The sequence below is a fragment of the Mustela lutreola genome, chromosome 1 (genome assembly GCF_030435805.1).
Source record: "Mustela lutreola isolate mMusLut2 chromosome 1, mMusLut2.pri, whole genome shotgun sequence".
Classification (NCBI taxonomy): Eukaryota; Metazoa; Chordata; class Mammalia; order Carnivora; family Mustelidae; genus Mustela; species Mustela lutreola.
In genome coordinates, this window is record NC_081290.1 from 229,148,283 (window position 1) to 229,162,176 (window position 13,894).

At 35.7% G+C, this 13,894-nt stretch overlaps 1 protein-coding gene across 12 annotated transcripts in view; it reads right to left on the reverse strand.

Moving 5' to 3' along the window:
• The window catches only part of EMSY (EMSY transcriptional repressor, BRCA2 interacting), a 97,903-nt gene that overhangs the window by 35,367 nt on the left and 48,642 nt on the right, over window positions 1-13,894 (reverse strand). For all 12 annotated transcript variants that reach the window (XM_059188449.1, XM_059188441.1, XM_059188501.1 and 9 more), the window contains 3 exons: window positions 10,124-10,273; window positions 7,236-7,406; window positions 1,280-1,416 (listed from right to left, as the gene is read on the reverse strand). In XM_059188449.1, the coding sequence (XP_059044432.1) occupies window positions 1,280-1,416; window positions 7,236-7,406; window positions 10,124-10,273 (458 nt within the window). The remainder of the gene's footprint in view (window positions 1-1,279; window positions 1,417-7,235; window positions 7,407-10,123; window positions 10,274-13,894) is intronic.

Genomic DNA, 13,894 nt, shown 5'->3' on the forward strand with positions numbered 1-13,894 from the left:
CTAGTTCATAAGCCAAGAGCCATTAGTTTGCAAGTGGGCATGCCTACCTATCAAATAGCTTAATGGGCCCTGTCCAAGTATAATGACTCATTCAAAGCTTATCAAAACCAACTAGCAGGCTATTTGAAGATGCTCTTTTGATGTGTGTAGACATGCCCACGTAAACAAGCTGTTGAGTACAGATGCATATACATATGTGTAGTCTTACGCTCTGCTCTATTTTACTAGTATTTCCTGAGTCAAACTCCTGCTGTTAGATATACCTAGCAGCTAGGATTCATACACAACTCTTTGCTGTATATGACCACAGGACTTTGGGTACATGGCATCCCCTCTTACATATCAAATTCTATGAAACTGTAAACCAGACTATAAAAGGGTTCTGAAAATAGGAATTCTAATCTAGGCTTTTTTGGCTTCCGTGTAAACTCAGGCTATGTTTTCCCACATGATGAAAAGATCTAATGCCAACATTATAAAGATTGTGATGCCTACTCAAGATCTACTCGAGATAGATACTCAAAATCTACTAAAATGAAGTACAGCATTTTTTTTTTTTTTCTAGCAAAGTCAGGACATTACCAAGCCTAAATAGTTAAGTACCAAGAATAACAACAGTAAGAAAAAAAACTACTTATTCAGAACTTCCTACGCACGAGGCACTGTTCTAAGCATTTTCAAAACAGCTACCAGTTACTGAACAAATTCAGAGGTAAAGATCATCATCCCCAACTTATAAATGAGGAAATTAAGGATGACAGAAGTTGAGTAAATTTGCCAAGGTCAAACAACTATGATACTAAGAGACAAAGCCCAGGTTTGTCTAACTCCAAACTTCTGCACAACTGCCTTCACAACTACAAATGAAGCAGTTAATTATGAAAGTAAATTCCTGTCAATTAATTTTCTTCATTCCAAATATTTCACTTTGCCCAGCGTGGGCCAATACTAGGCTTGTGTCTACTGGCCAGAGGCAGGAATAAAACTGTCCTCTAACAGAGGTCTCCCTGTAGTTAAGCCAGTGAAATCCTCCATCTAGACTAAGCTAAGCTTCTAAATCATGGTCATAAGCAATGCAGCTATGAGCAACATGTTTTAGAAATTACTGTGAAAAATGGCATCAGCTGGTGGTATTTTAACAGTTATTACATCACAGTAGTGGTAAATCAAACCATACAGGCCATTGTGGGGTTCTGAAGTCCTTAGGCAAATATTTATATAGCTGGTCTTTAAAATCCTCAGTGGATTTGCTCAGTCTGCAGTACAAGCTCTTACTTACTCCAGCATTTAGCAATGTTGTGACAACGTTTTTGCCTGGGAGGCCTTGAATAGTCGTTCCTTTTCCTGTAGTCTTTTGCACAACAATCACATTAGGCTTGGAAGTCATTGGGATTGTAGTGATTTTGGTAGTCGTTCCTTAGAGAAGGGGGGAGAAAAGGAGGCCTGAGTTAAGGACTAGTGATATTTGGTTATTTCTGTTTATGCAGTATATAATGAATACATATATTAATGTCATTCTCAGATGACACAAAAGTTGTCATGAGGATGAAAATGAAGGCTTGGAAAAGTAAGCAGAAGTTGCCCAGAATGAGAGAATATTAAGAATTAACCTTTACAGCAATCATCTTTTTGGAATTTGAAAACCTGTACACCAAAATCAAAATCTAAAATATCACTATCAGTTTCCCCGTCAATATTCCTCCCCTGACTAGTTAATTGGAACAAATAAAAATCTGCCTTCCACGACAAAAGTTTCCCCAAATCCAGTATATTTATTTGACTAGTGTGATGCAAAAACTCTTCAAAAAAGAACATTAAAAAGAGGTAAATACTTAACAAAATCACATAACTTTAGACTGTATAGAAAATTTATGAAAGTAAGCCATTTATGTTTATGTGATTTAAAAAAAACCAAACACTCATAGGCCAAGGCACAAATTAAACACATGCTCTTGTGATCTGTAGAGTATGAGTATCAAACTCCAATTTACATATTTATATGAATGGATCTATATTTTCAACCATTAATATCTATTCAGTAGATCTACATCTACTGATCCAAACATATTACTGTGCTCTCTTCCTTACATCCTTCCACAACCTACTTCTCTTATACCTATCAAATTTGTACCCTATATTCTTCTGATTGTCACAGTTAGAAATCCTGGTGCAAATCTTGCTTTGTGAAAGCCCCTGGAGCTCCAAACTCTATCTTTTTGCATCCCTAATTCCTCAGGGTCTATCACAGACTGTATAGGAATTACTCAGTAACAGTTGTTCAATGAGTATGTGAACAAACTCGATTTGTCATCAACTTATGTCTTCTTTCAAAATGTTATCAATGTCAACAGATCCTCTTCTCTTTTGGCTTCTCATATTTTCTCCCTATTTCAAGTTTCTGTATCATACAAACAGCTCTCATGCTCCTGCTACATCAAAAATTCTTTTTATTTTTATTTTTTTTAAAGATTTTATTTATTTGACAGAGAGAGAGAGAGAGAGAGCATGAGAGTAGAGAGGTCAGCAGGAGAAGCAGACTCCCCGCCGAGCAAGGACCCGGATGTGGGACTCGATCCCGGGACTCCAGGATCATGACCTGAGCCAAAGGCAGTTGCTTAATCAACTGAGCCACCCAGGCACCCCCCAAACATTCTTTTTAAAAAACCAGTTTGATCATGTCAAGAACCCAATGTAAAACTGGTCAAAAACCTGCCCAGGGCTACTGGTTGACTCAGTTAGTATAGCATACGACTCTTGGCGTTGTAAATTTGAGCCCTATTCTGGATAGAGATTACTTTAAAACAAAACAAACTTTCCCAATCCCTATTTTATCTAGATCTAACTTTCCCTCTTAGATTTCACAATCCTACATGACCCGATCCTTAAATCTACCTACTTGATCTTATTTGTTCCTATTCCATAATATACAACACAAACTCTCGTCTAGTAACTTCTTCACTATGGTTTCCTAGTACCTGTCACATAGAGCCCAAATTCCTCTTAGGTTTCCAGGTTTTGCCAGACTTTAATTTTCAGGACTATCCTATCTATCTATCTCCTTGAGTATGTTATTTTCCACATTGGTCCTCGAGCATATGTTATAATGCTATTTCTATGCCTATGATTTCCTCTGCCCATGAAGACAAGTCATACTTTTCTTTTCTAGGCTTGCATATCATTTATCAAATGACTAAGCACAGAACAGGTACCATTTAAAAACATGATGGATTAATAAGTACCCAAGAAGAAAAATTAAACAAAATTATATTCTTTTCTACAAGAAAGACAGCATTCATGATGAGAGTTTTAGACATAAGGTTACACTAAAAACAAGAATATTCTAGTCAGTTCTTGGCAATCTTATTGCTTATTACTTTATATATCTTTATAATACACTTGCCATCATCTAATGTCTTGTCTGTCCAAGATAACACCATCAGGTTACATAAAAACACACTTTTATCCAAACACCAGCTTCACAAATGATTTTCCATCTATCTGTAGTTTTTGAATAGTAAGCTGTTAAGAGCCACAAAGACCACACTGCCCATTATTCATATGTATCAACTTCAACTCTTAATTAACTTCAATCCTTCATACATGACTGATTACTATGTCTCCTTCAACAATACAGCCTCACTAAATATTTGGTTTATAAAAATGTTTTTAGAAAGTAAGCATTAAAAATTATCTCGAGGAAATATAAACTAAGCTTTCACCAAAGTACAAGGACCATTTTTTTGAAAAGCTTGCTAAACAAGTACCTTATATTTGTATCTAAGTCACGGTCTAAAACTTTCCATTACAGGGATTTGTCAATTTATTGAACAGTTGTAAATTAAGTTCACCAGCTTAACAAAATGAAGGGTGGGGGGGAGAATGTAGAAAACAGAAGAAAAAGGCATAACGTAAGGAAAAGTACAGTGTCATATTAAAACATAGAATTATCAAGTTATTAAAGTGTGAAATTCCAGTGAGCATGTTTCTTTCAGTTGATAACTATGTTGTATGGATGAAACAAGTATTATTCATTTTTTTAAAAAAAGATCTTCCTCTAGGGGTGCCTAGGTGGCTCAGTTTGAGCATCAGACTACTGCTTGGTTTCAGAGCATCAGACTATTGGTTTTGGTTAGATCATGATCTCAGAGTGGTGAGATCAAGCCCCCACTTGAGCCCCGCCTCACAGGGCTCTGCACTCTAGGGGAGTCTGCTGGAGATTCTCTCTCCCTCCCTCTCGGGCTGCTCCTCTGCCCACTTGTACAGGCAACCACTCTCTCTAAAATAATTGAATCTAAAAAAATTAAAATAAAGGTCTACCTCTACACTTTCATTGTAGTCAGTCTACAGTTCTCATGCTACAACAGAGCTTATAAAAGTTCATTTGTTAAAGAGTTCATCTCTGAAGGATGCAACAATCTTCTGTATAAAATAGCCATGGTTCCTTAACCAACCCTCAACAAAGGTCACCAAAAAACTTACATATCTGATAGGCCTCTCTACATATATACATAGAAGTAAATATCTGATTCTGAGGAGTTAAATAACTACAAAAATAGTCATGCCTTCCATTTAGTTTATTCTAATGAAAGGAAAAACCTGACCTTTCTAGAAAGCACTTTGGAAGTATGACCTTGCTTTCTAGAGAAAAGGGAGTAAGAACATCACGTAATTGATTTATAATAACCAAAAAAATTGGAAGAAACCTAAAACACTCAATAATGAGAAAATGGCTAGACTATGGTGCATCATATAAGGAAACATTGTGTAGCCCTTAAATGGGGGCAGAGGAGTTCTCAAGATACATTTAAAAGAAAAGGCAAATAAGATTATTCTATGAAAAAAGGGTAAAAGCTGATTATAATAGATTTCAATGTAATTTTTAAAATATACATACATTCACTTATAACCAAAAAAAAGAACAGAAAATGGAACCAACAGAAATACATACACTTGAATTTTACCATAGTTCTCTGGATGGTAAAAATCATGTTTTTAATTTTCGTTGTATCTTTCTGTATTTTCCAAATTACCCATGATAAGGGGGAAAGTACCATTTTCCTTTTTAAAGCCTTTTATTCTTACAGCTAGCTGTCTGGGTATCTTTATTTTTTTTAATTTTTTTGGAAGATTTTATTTATTTATTTGAGAGAGACAGTAAGAGAGAGAGCATGAGCAGGGGGGAGAGAGGGAGAGGGAGAAGCAGACTCCCCACTGAGCTGGGAGCCCAAAGTGGGGCTTGATCTCAGGACCCTGAGATTATGACCTGAGCCAAGGGCAGCTGCTTAACCGATTGAGCCACCCAGGCACCCCAGATGTCTGGGTGTCTTTTAAGAAAAGTGTTTCATTTTTGTTTGGGGATAAGGGAGTAGGGTAGGCACAAACTCTAGAATTCAGCATCTAATTATGGATTACCCAAATTCATCCAACTAGGCTTACCAGTTCTATATGAATAGATAACCAGGGTCTGAAAACTGCTAATAAACTAAACTGTGATCCCACTATCACGAAGTAACAAAAACATTACAAAATAAGAGAACTGTCTTCATAAGGGATATTGATATGCAATAAGGATCAGCTTAGAGCAGTTAGAAATGAGAGATTCCTTAAAATAAAAGTGTCAGTGAGGTGGGAGTAGGCACAAAATGAGCTCCACACAACAAATAGCACCATTTCAACTTTGTGCCAAGTATATCCTATAGCTAGAAAGTTTAAGAACTCTTCTCATGTATACCATATGTACTTGAAATAGCAGCTAACCATGAGTTGTTTTATATTTACATACAAAGGTAGATAAAATGTTTACATGTGTAGGATACAGATCTCTGGCTTCCAGAAAAAATATGCTTGCTTACTGTACCGCTCTAACCTGGTACAAAGCAGCTAAATCATGAAGAAGGTCTAACAACAGTGGCCTCATGACATCTAGACATTCCTTCAAGCTGTAAAGTTATTATGAACTCATATGTAAGTAAAGAAAAACTATTATAGTGATAAAAAGCTACATACCAATGAAGAATGATCACTTTTTGAAAAATGTTTTAGACTGTGCTCTATACCATTAAGATACTGTCAGGTAATAAATCATAATTTGAGTTTTCACTGTGTTATTTTAAAAAATCCTCTTAAAGCTGGAGTATGATGATTCTTTCCCTACTGGTTTCACCTTCCTCAGTTTGGCAAACATCAGATTTTCTCACTTACCCTTAAAAATAGAGCCAATATTAGCAGCTTTAAATACTGTGCTTTATGCCAATATCATGCCCTGCTTTGTTGTTTTTTTTAATTTCAGTCCTTGAGATATCAGCAACATCATATATTACCAGGTACTTCAATCCCTTCACAGAACAACTCACCAGGGGCATAAAAAATATGGCTAGTCCACAAAAATGGTAGACAGTTGAAGTTCACAGGGCTTGCTTGATGAGAGATTATTTACATAATTTTAATTAAAAACTAATGAAGAAAATAGATGCTATGTTAACATTCCACTTCAGAGTCCATAGTCCAATACTGCAGGAATTAATGAGCTGATAAAAACCAGGTAAAGTCCCAGAATACCAGTAAAGTATTAGCTTTCACTATCTGAGTAAAATATTTCTTAAAAGTAAACAATCAATATAATGGTGAAAAGAAAATAAAAAGATATTCAAATAATCTTTATTTTTAACAAGCTAAAGTGACATTAGTAAATGAAATTATGAGATATAGTCCTTCAAACATGTTTAGATGAATAGCCATTAAGTGGGGGCAGAGTTCTCAAGATACATTTAAAAGAATAGGAAAATAAGATTATTCTATGAAAAAAGGGTCTTCCTCTATCTAGCTCGTGTGGTCTTGGATAGGTCAATCTCATCTCTCTAAACTTCAATCTCTAAACTTAAATCTGTCTGTACCTGTCAACTGGGGGTGATGCCAACTATTTGGATTTATCTGTTCTGAAAGGACTGACAAATGGGAGAATACTTAGTAAAAGAAAAATCTCCATACAAATGTAAATCAAAGTATTTCCATTCTGATGAAAAACAACTAAATGTTCTATTTTAAAATCAAAAACTTAATGTGTGAAAACTCAATACTAGAAATAAAAACTAGATTAAAATCACTAAACATCAGGACTAAAAAATAAAGCTCCAGAATCGTAAGCAGAAAACAGATCAAAAAGAATCCTTCAACAGTGAAAAGCTTTTTCCTCTTACAAGTTACCTATAGATTTAACATATTTCAGATATACCTACCAGAAACTATATTACTGCTAATTATCTTGCCCCCCAAGGTGGCTAATGACTTGGGTACAACTGTAATGATGCTACCACTGGTAGTTTTCACGTAAGTTGCAGCTCCAGGGGTTGCAGCCATCCGACCTATGGACGGGCTCACTGTCGGCCGGGTATAGGTTGCCTGTGTGCCTATAAAAAGGGAAAAGCCGAAGAAAAACCTGTCATTACTTATAGAAGAATGACAATTTATACAGTTTAGCTATAATTCAATGTAATCTACATTGCTTTAACTTGAAAATGGAATTTCAAGGTGTCAAGACATTAAGTAACAATTTATAGCCAGTTTTCAATGCACATAGCAAGAACTAAGGCCAAGTCAATTTGAATTAACTTTACACATAAAATTTTGTGATGTGTTGCATCAAATTACTAACCTCAAGAAAAAGTAAAGTAGCTATGTTCCTTTCTTCCACTACCCTTCTTCCACTAGTTCTATGCCAAAAGAAACAAGTTTAATCATATTCCCTGCCAGAGCATTTTAGATATTTCTGTTATAGACTTTAAGGTTTCTGCATCTGTTTTATGCTTTCTCAGTGCCAAACCCAATGTCAGCACTCAGCAAATAAGGCAGTATTGTTTGCTTAAAATTTTATAAACTTTTACTATTTTGTACTCTGCTACTCTCTAAATATATTTCCATCTTTTAAAGAATTATCCCATCATTTTACTAGAGATTAAAGTTGAAGCTGCCAAGAGTTGCCAGAAATATTTCTTCTAGCCAAAAAAGTTCACTATTTACATATTTCCTCAACTCTAACTGACCTGTGAGAGTATTTTTCTTCATGTCTCTCAAAGGATTTGGCACTCTTGCCCACTATCCTAAGGACTTCTTTCTTTCCCCAAACAGGAATTAAAAACTAATCAGATGAGCCTGTCATAGTTTCCTAAAAGTCCAGTAACTCAGAAATACTATTCTTGCACTAAGAACTATTAGTCTGGGGGCACCTGGGTGGCTCAGTGGGTTAAAGCCTCTGCCTTCAGCTCAGGTCATGATCCCAGGGTCCTGGGGTCAAGCCCCGAATCAGGCTCTCTGCTCAGCAGGGAGTCTGCTTCCCCCTCTGCCTCTCTGCCTATTTGTGATCTCTGTCAAATAAATAAATAAAATCTTAAAAAAAAAAAAGAACTATTAGTCTGGGGAAGAATGAATATACCTTCTTTGATAGGAAAGCATTTTTTCATGCTTTCTCATGGTCATCGTAATAACCGTTTTCAATGGTTATCCTGCAAAAATGCTTTTAGCAAGATATTTAAAAATTTTTTAATACAATCACAACTCAAACAAAGAACATTAGGTAGAATTAATTTAAACTGGTTACAAACATACATATGAATCCCCCTCAAAAAAATCTAGTGCAAAGTAAACATGCTACAAACATAACGTGAATCAGCTGAATTTTAACAAAACATTTTCCACTTAAGCTTTTGTTTTAAAAATAGAAACACCATGTCTAACATAGATACAAAGGCACAGACACATTATTATTTTTACTACCTTTCGCTAAGGTAAAGAATTATATATAGATAACACTATTATCTTTGTACCAAATGGAAAAAAGTTTGGGGCAGGGGGCGAGGAGGGTGGAGTATGATAAATTTAATGCAAGAATACCATGTTTTTAAGCACAGGCTTTGAAGAGACAGAAAGTAGAATGCTGGCTGGCAGGGACTAGAGGAAGGTGGTAATGGAGAGTTACTGTTTAATGTGTAGAGTTTCAGTTTGGGAAGATGAAAAAGTTCTGAAGCCTAATGGTGATTGATAGGTATAAAATAATATGAACGACACTGAATGTCAATGAACTACACCCTTAAAATGGTAAATTTCATGTTCTGTTTTTGTCACAATTTAAAAGAAAAAAAGGGAGTCAAACGGATTGAGGTTCAAATCCCAGATCTTGCTTTTATTGGCTGCATGACTTTGGGCAAGGTGCTTTACATCAGTCTCTGTTTTGCCGCTAAAAGTGGAGATATCAGCCTAAGGGAGATTAAGTGTATGTCTGCATAGAACTTTACATACTGGCTAATAAATGATAGCTTTATAAACTTGAGATGGGTATCATTTTACATTATTTAGATTCTATCATCTACGTACTGGCCCTTCTCAAAAAAATCTGGTAAGAGTTATACAAATTTAAAATAATAGTAATAGCTAATTCTTATGTTAATTAATAATAACAGCTATTACTCTGCTGGGGACTTTACATATCTGATTTCCTCTAATACTTACAATAACCTTATGGTACAGGTATTGTTAGCCCATTTAATAGACAAGAGAAAAGACTTAGAGGGATTAGTAAACTGCTCAAGGATACAAAGGGTGGTACTATTTAAAATGTTCTACACTGTCACTTCCTTGGACATAGCCTGGGTGCTCTCATATCTGGGCAAAAAGGCATCCTGTGCTTCTCTCAGTCAGAGTAATGCTTACTACACCACAATGTAATATAGACTTTCAACCTCCTAAGATTACAATCCTTCTGGGCTGAGAGAGTATGTTTTCAGTCCCTCAACAAATCCTGACTAAACACCTACTTTCAGACCAGCTCAACATATATATGGTGAATAAAACAAAGACTGTCCCTTATCATGGAGCTTATGGTATAACAAGGTGAACTACAGTAAATCAACAAATAATCAAAGAAATGAGAAACTGTAGTATGTGCTATAAAGTAAAAAAAACAGAAGACCATGACAATAATAAAAGAAAGCTAATTTTAGTTGGAGGGAAAGCCTCTTAAAGAACTGTCTGATTAATCCCTACATTCCCAGTGTCAAGCACTATGTTGATACAAAGAAACTAGTCAATGAAAAAATGATGAATGAATGGACTGACGCTCAAGAAAACTTACCAGTGGGAGTGGTTACCAGTTTAGTTGTCATAATTGCACCATTACTGCTAACCACCATAATAGGGGAATTGCTACTGGTGGGCAGAGTTGCTGTCACTGGTTTGGGTAAGATTTTACTTGGTTGAACTTGTTGTGTGATAATTTTAACACCTTTAAAAGAAGAAAGAGAAATCTCAACACAGATTATTTTGAAAAACATGTTCCTTATACCAACCCAAGAGGGCAGTAGTTACACATATTTACTCAGTCTTGCCTAAACAGGAAGTTTTTTTTTTTCCAAAATGATGACACTCTCAATTTTTATTCCTTAAATTCCTATCTTTCCTAACTTCTCTCATTCAAGAATATAATTAAGATATTACAGAAACTATTAACAATTTCTTTAAAAATTTTTTTGTATATAATCATGTCAAATAAGAGCTTTCAAACCAAATTAGTGTAATAATGTGGTTTTTTTACATTACATTTAATTGTTACACTGACTCTCCAAATGTAAAATATCCATTTAAAAGAAAGCTCTCCAAAAAAGTAAAATAAAAAATAAAACGAATCCCTCATGCTAACTACAAATTTAAGTACTAATTGTTAATTGAGGAAGGAAAATTTGGTAACCCTTTTCACCCCACTAACTTCATTGAAAAAATCCATGGGATGGAGTATATTGTCATAGACAACTAAAAATTATATTAATTTTTGGATAGTGATTTAGATTGAGACATTAGGAAGTAAATACATCTATTTATTTAACAACCTTAAATAATTTTAAATTTCTGTAGGCCAACTAAGAAGTTAAAACTATGATCATCACCTAGGCATAACTGGGCAAATTATTTTCTCTATAGCTCAATTTTCTCATCCATAAAATAAAGATACTATGAGTATAGACATTCTTGGATTGTTATAAAGATTAAATAAATCAAAATTGTAAAGTGCCTAATACACAGCAAGAATTCAATAAAGCACTATTATTGTAGAAATAAAGAAATCCTGATTATAATAAATCATAACCAAATTGTAGAGAAAAAATTTTTTTCCAGTATTACCTCATTAGTGAATTATAATAATGCTTAAGACATATAAAAATAACTACATCTACCCCCCCAATAACCATAGTCAGAAAAAACTTAATGGAATCATAAGAGATTACTTTGCTCAGTCCTATGCAAATAGATTGAAAATTTAGATCAAACAGATAATTATTTAGAAAAATATTAGTTATCAAAACGGACTTCAGAAAAGACAGGGATCTTGGGCGCCTGGGTGGCTCAGTGGGTTAAGCCACTGCCTTCGGCTCAGGTCATGATCTCAGGGTCCTGGGATCGAGTCCCACATCGGGCTCTCTGCTCAGCAGGGAGCCTGCTTCTCTCTCTCTCTCTCTCTCTCTCTCTCTGCCTGCCTCTCTGCCTACTTGTGATCTCTCTCTCTTCAAATAAATAAATAAAATTAAAAAAAAAAAAAAAAAAAAGAAAGAAAAGACAGGGATCTAAATAGACAAATTTCTTTAAAATAAATTTTAAGGAACTCCTCCCCCTTCACCAATAAATAGCAGGCCCAGATAGTTTCACAGAACAATTCCACAGCCCTGTAAAAAAAAGATAATTACAATGTTTTTAAAACCATTCCTCTTTAAAGTTCCCATCATCAGGAAAAAAAAAAAAATTTTGTTAATGTGCAGTGATAAATGTTAACTAAACTTGTTGGGGTGAGTATTTAATAATACATATATATATATATATCAATCAAATCATTATGTTATACACTGAAAACTAATAGTGCTATATGCCAATTATATCTCAATTAAAAACAAAAACCATTCAGAGATCAATTTCTGACAAGAGAGCATGAGGAGCTCTGCTAATCTGCTAACCCAATGGAACTAGTAAAATGATACCAATGAGAAGCTCAGGAAATAGTCCCAAGGACAAATGAGGAAAAATTTATTCAAGAATATGCAGAAAAATTCAGTAAGAAAGGAGAGATCTGGGAGCCTGGGTGGCTCAGTGGGTTAAGCCTCTGCCTTTGGCTCAGGTCATGATCCCAGGGTTCTGGGATGGAGTCCCTCATCAGGCTCTCTGCTCAGCAGGGAGCCTGCTTCCTTCCTCTCTCTCTGCCTGCCTCTCTGCCTACTTGTGATCTCTGACTGTCAAATAAATAAATAAAATCTTTAAAAAAAAAAAAAAAAAAAAGGAAAGAAAGAAAGAAAGGAGAGATCTGTGGTATTTAAACTAAGACTTGTCCCTCCCTACCCACTACGAATGAGGCAAACTCCTCTCCAGACTGCTGTAGTCAAGAACACAAGATTTCCGCTTATTGAGCTCCTTGTTGGAGGGTTTACTTCTGAGGAGCCCCAAGACTTCAGTTTACCTCATCCTGCCCCCAGGTAGGTACTGCTAAGCCCCAGGCAAGTGATGTCAAGAAGTGAGCATTCCCTTCTTTGGCCAAGCCCCCAACTTATGGAACAAAGGCTAGACTTTGGGCACAACGCTACTGAGAAACTGGAATCCTAATCACCACTGCCCTGGCTTGTGAGGTGGTGGCTCTAGAGAAGCAAGCCAAGAGGGTATATCAGGTTACTGCCCACACTCCACCCCTTGCCTTCACTGAATGCTCAAGCCTCTAGAGCAGCAGTGTCATTCAGAGAAGAGCTCCAGAGCTGCCTGAGAGTAGAAATAGGTAATAAAACAGTCTGTAATCTCTTCCCAAAGGAACTGACTTCATTTGTAATACCACATGAAAAAGTTCAACCTCTCAAGAACAGCTAAGGATGTGGCAACTGGAAGAAAATTTATGGATTTAAGAAAAAAAACATTCGAGGCACCTGGGTGGCTCAGCTGGCTAAGCATCTGCCTTTCATGCAGATCATAATCTCAGGGCCCTGGAATTGAGGCCCAAGTAGGGCTCCCTGCTGAGAGGGGAATCTACTTGTCCCTCTTCCTTTGCCCTTCACCCTGCTCATGTCCTCTCTCATTCTGCTCTCTCTCTCAAATAAATAAAATCTTAAAAAAAAAAAAAAAAAAAAAAAAACACCACCAACATTCAAGACAATAGGCCAGATAGCTTGCAGGAGAGAACTGAGGTATAATAAAGCTGGAAGGAACCTTCTTGTGGTAGGAACAAATACACCTCTGAAACTATTCCTTCAAAGAAGCCACAATTTAAACTAGTTCGCAAAGCAACTTAAGACTCCAAGACACTTTTGAAAACAGTAGAGCAGTTAATGTAGTTTGACAGCTGGGTGTGGTCAGAGAAAGAGCAGGAGAGAATCACTGTCATCTCAGAACAATTGTGGGCATACCAAGAGCTGTGATTCCCTGAGCAACACCATCAGAAGATTACTTCACTAAAATAAGTGACCTAATTACTAAACAACATTTAATGAAGTAAATAACAACAACAACAAAATTACAGATTGAGAAGGTACAAGACCAGTGTCTACCTACAATATATAATGTCTATAGCTACAATATATAATGTCTAATATCTAAAATATCAAGGGGTTGTTAGCTGGCTTAGTTTGGTAGAACATGTGACCATCTCAGGCTAAGTTCAAGGCCCATGTTCGACAAGGAATCTACTTTTTAAAAAAATAATTAAGTAAAATAAATTCAATTAGCAATATAAATATCTAGAATGTTAAGTTCCAACAAACTACAAGGAGATGTATAAAGAAACAGGAAAATATGACCCATACACTGGGGGAAAAAGCAGGCAACAGAAATTCCCTATGAGAGCATCATATGTCAGATTTAACAACAAAAGACTTGAAAGTAG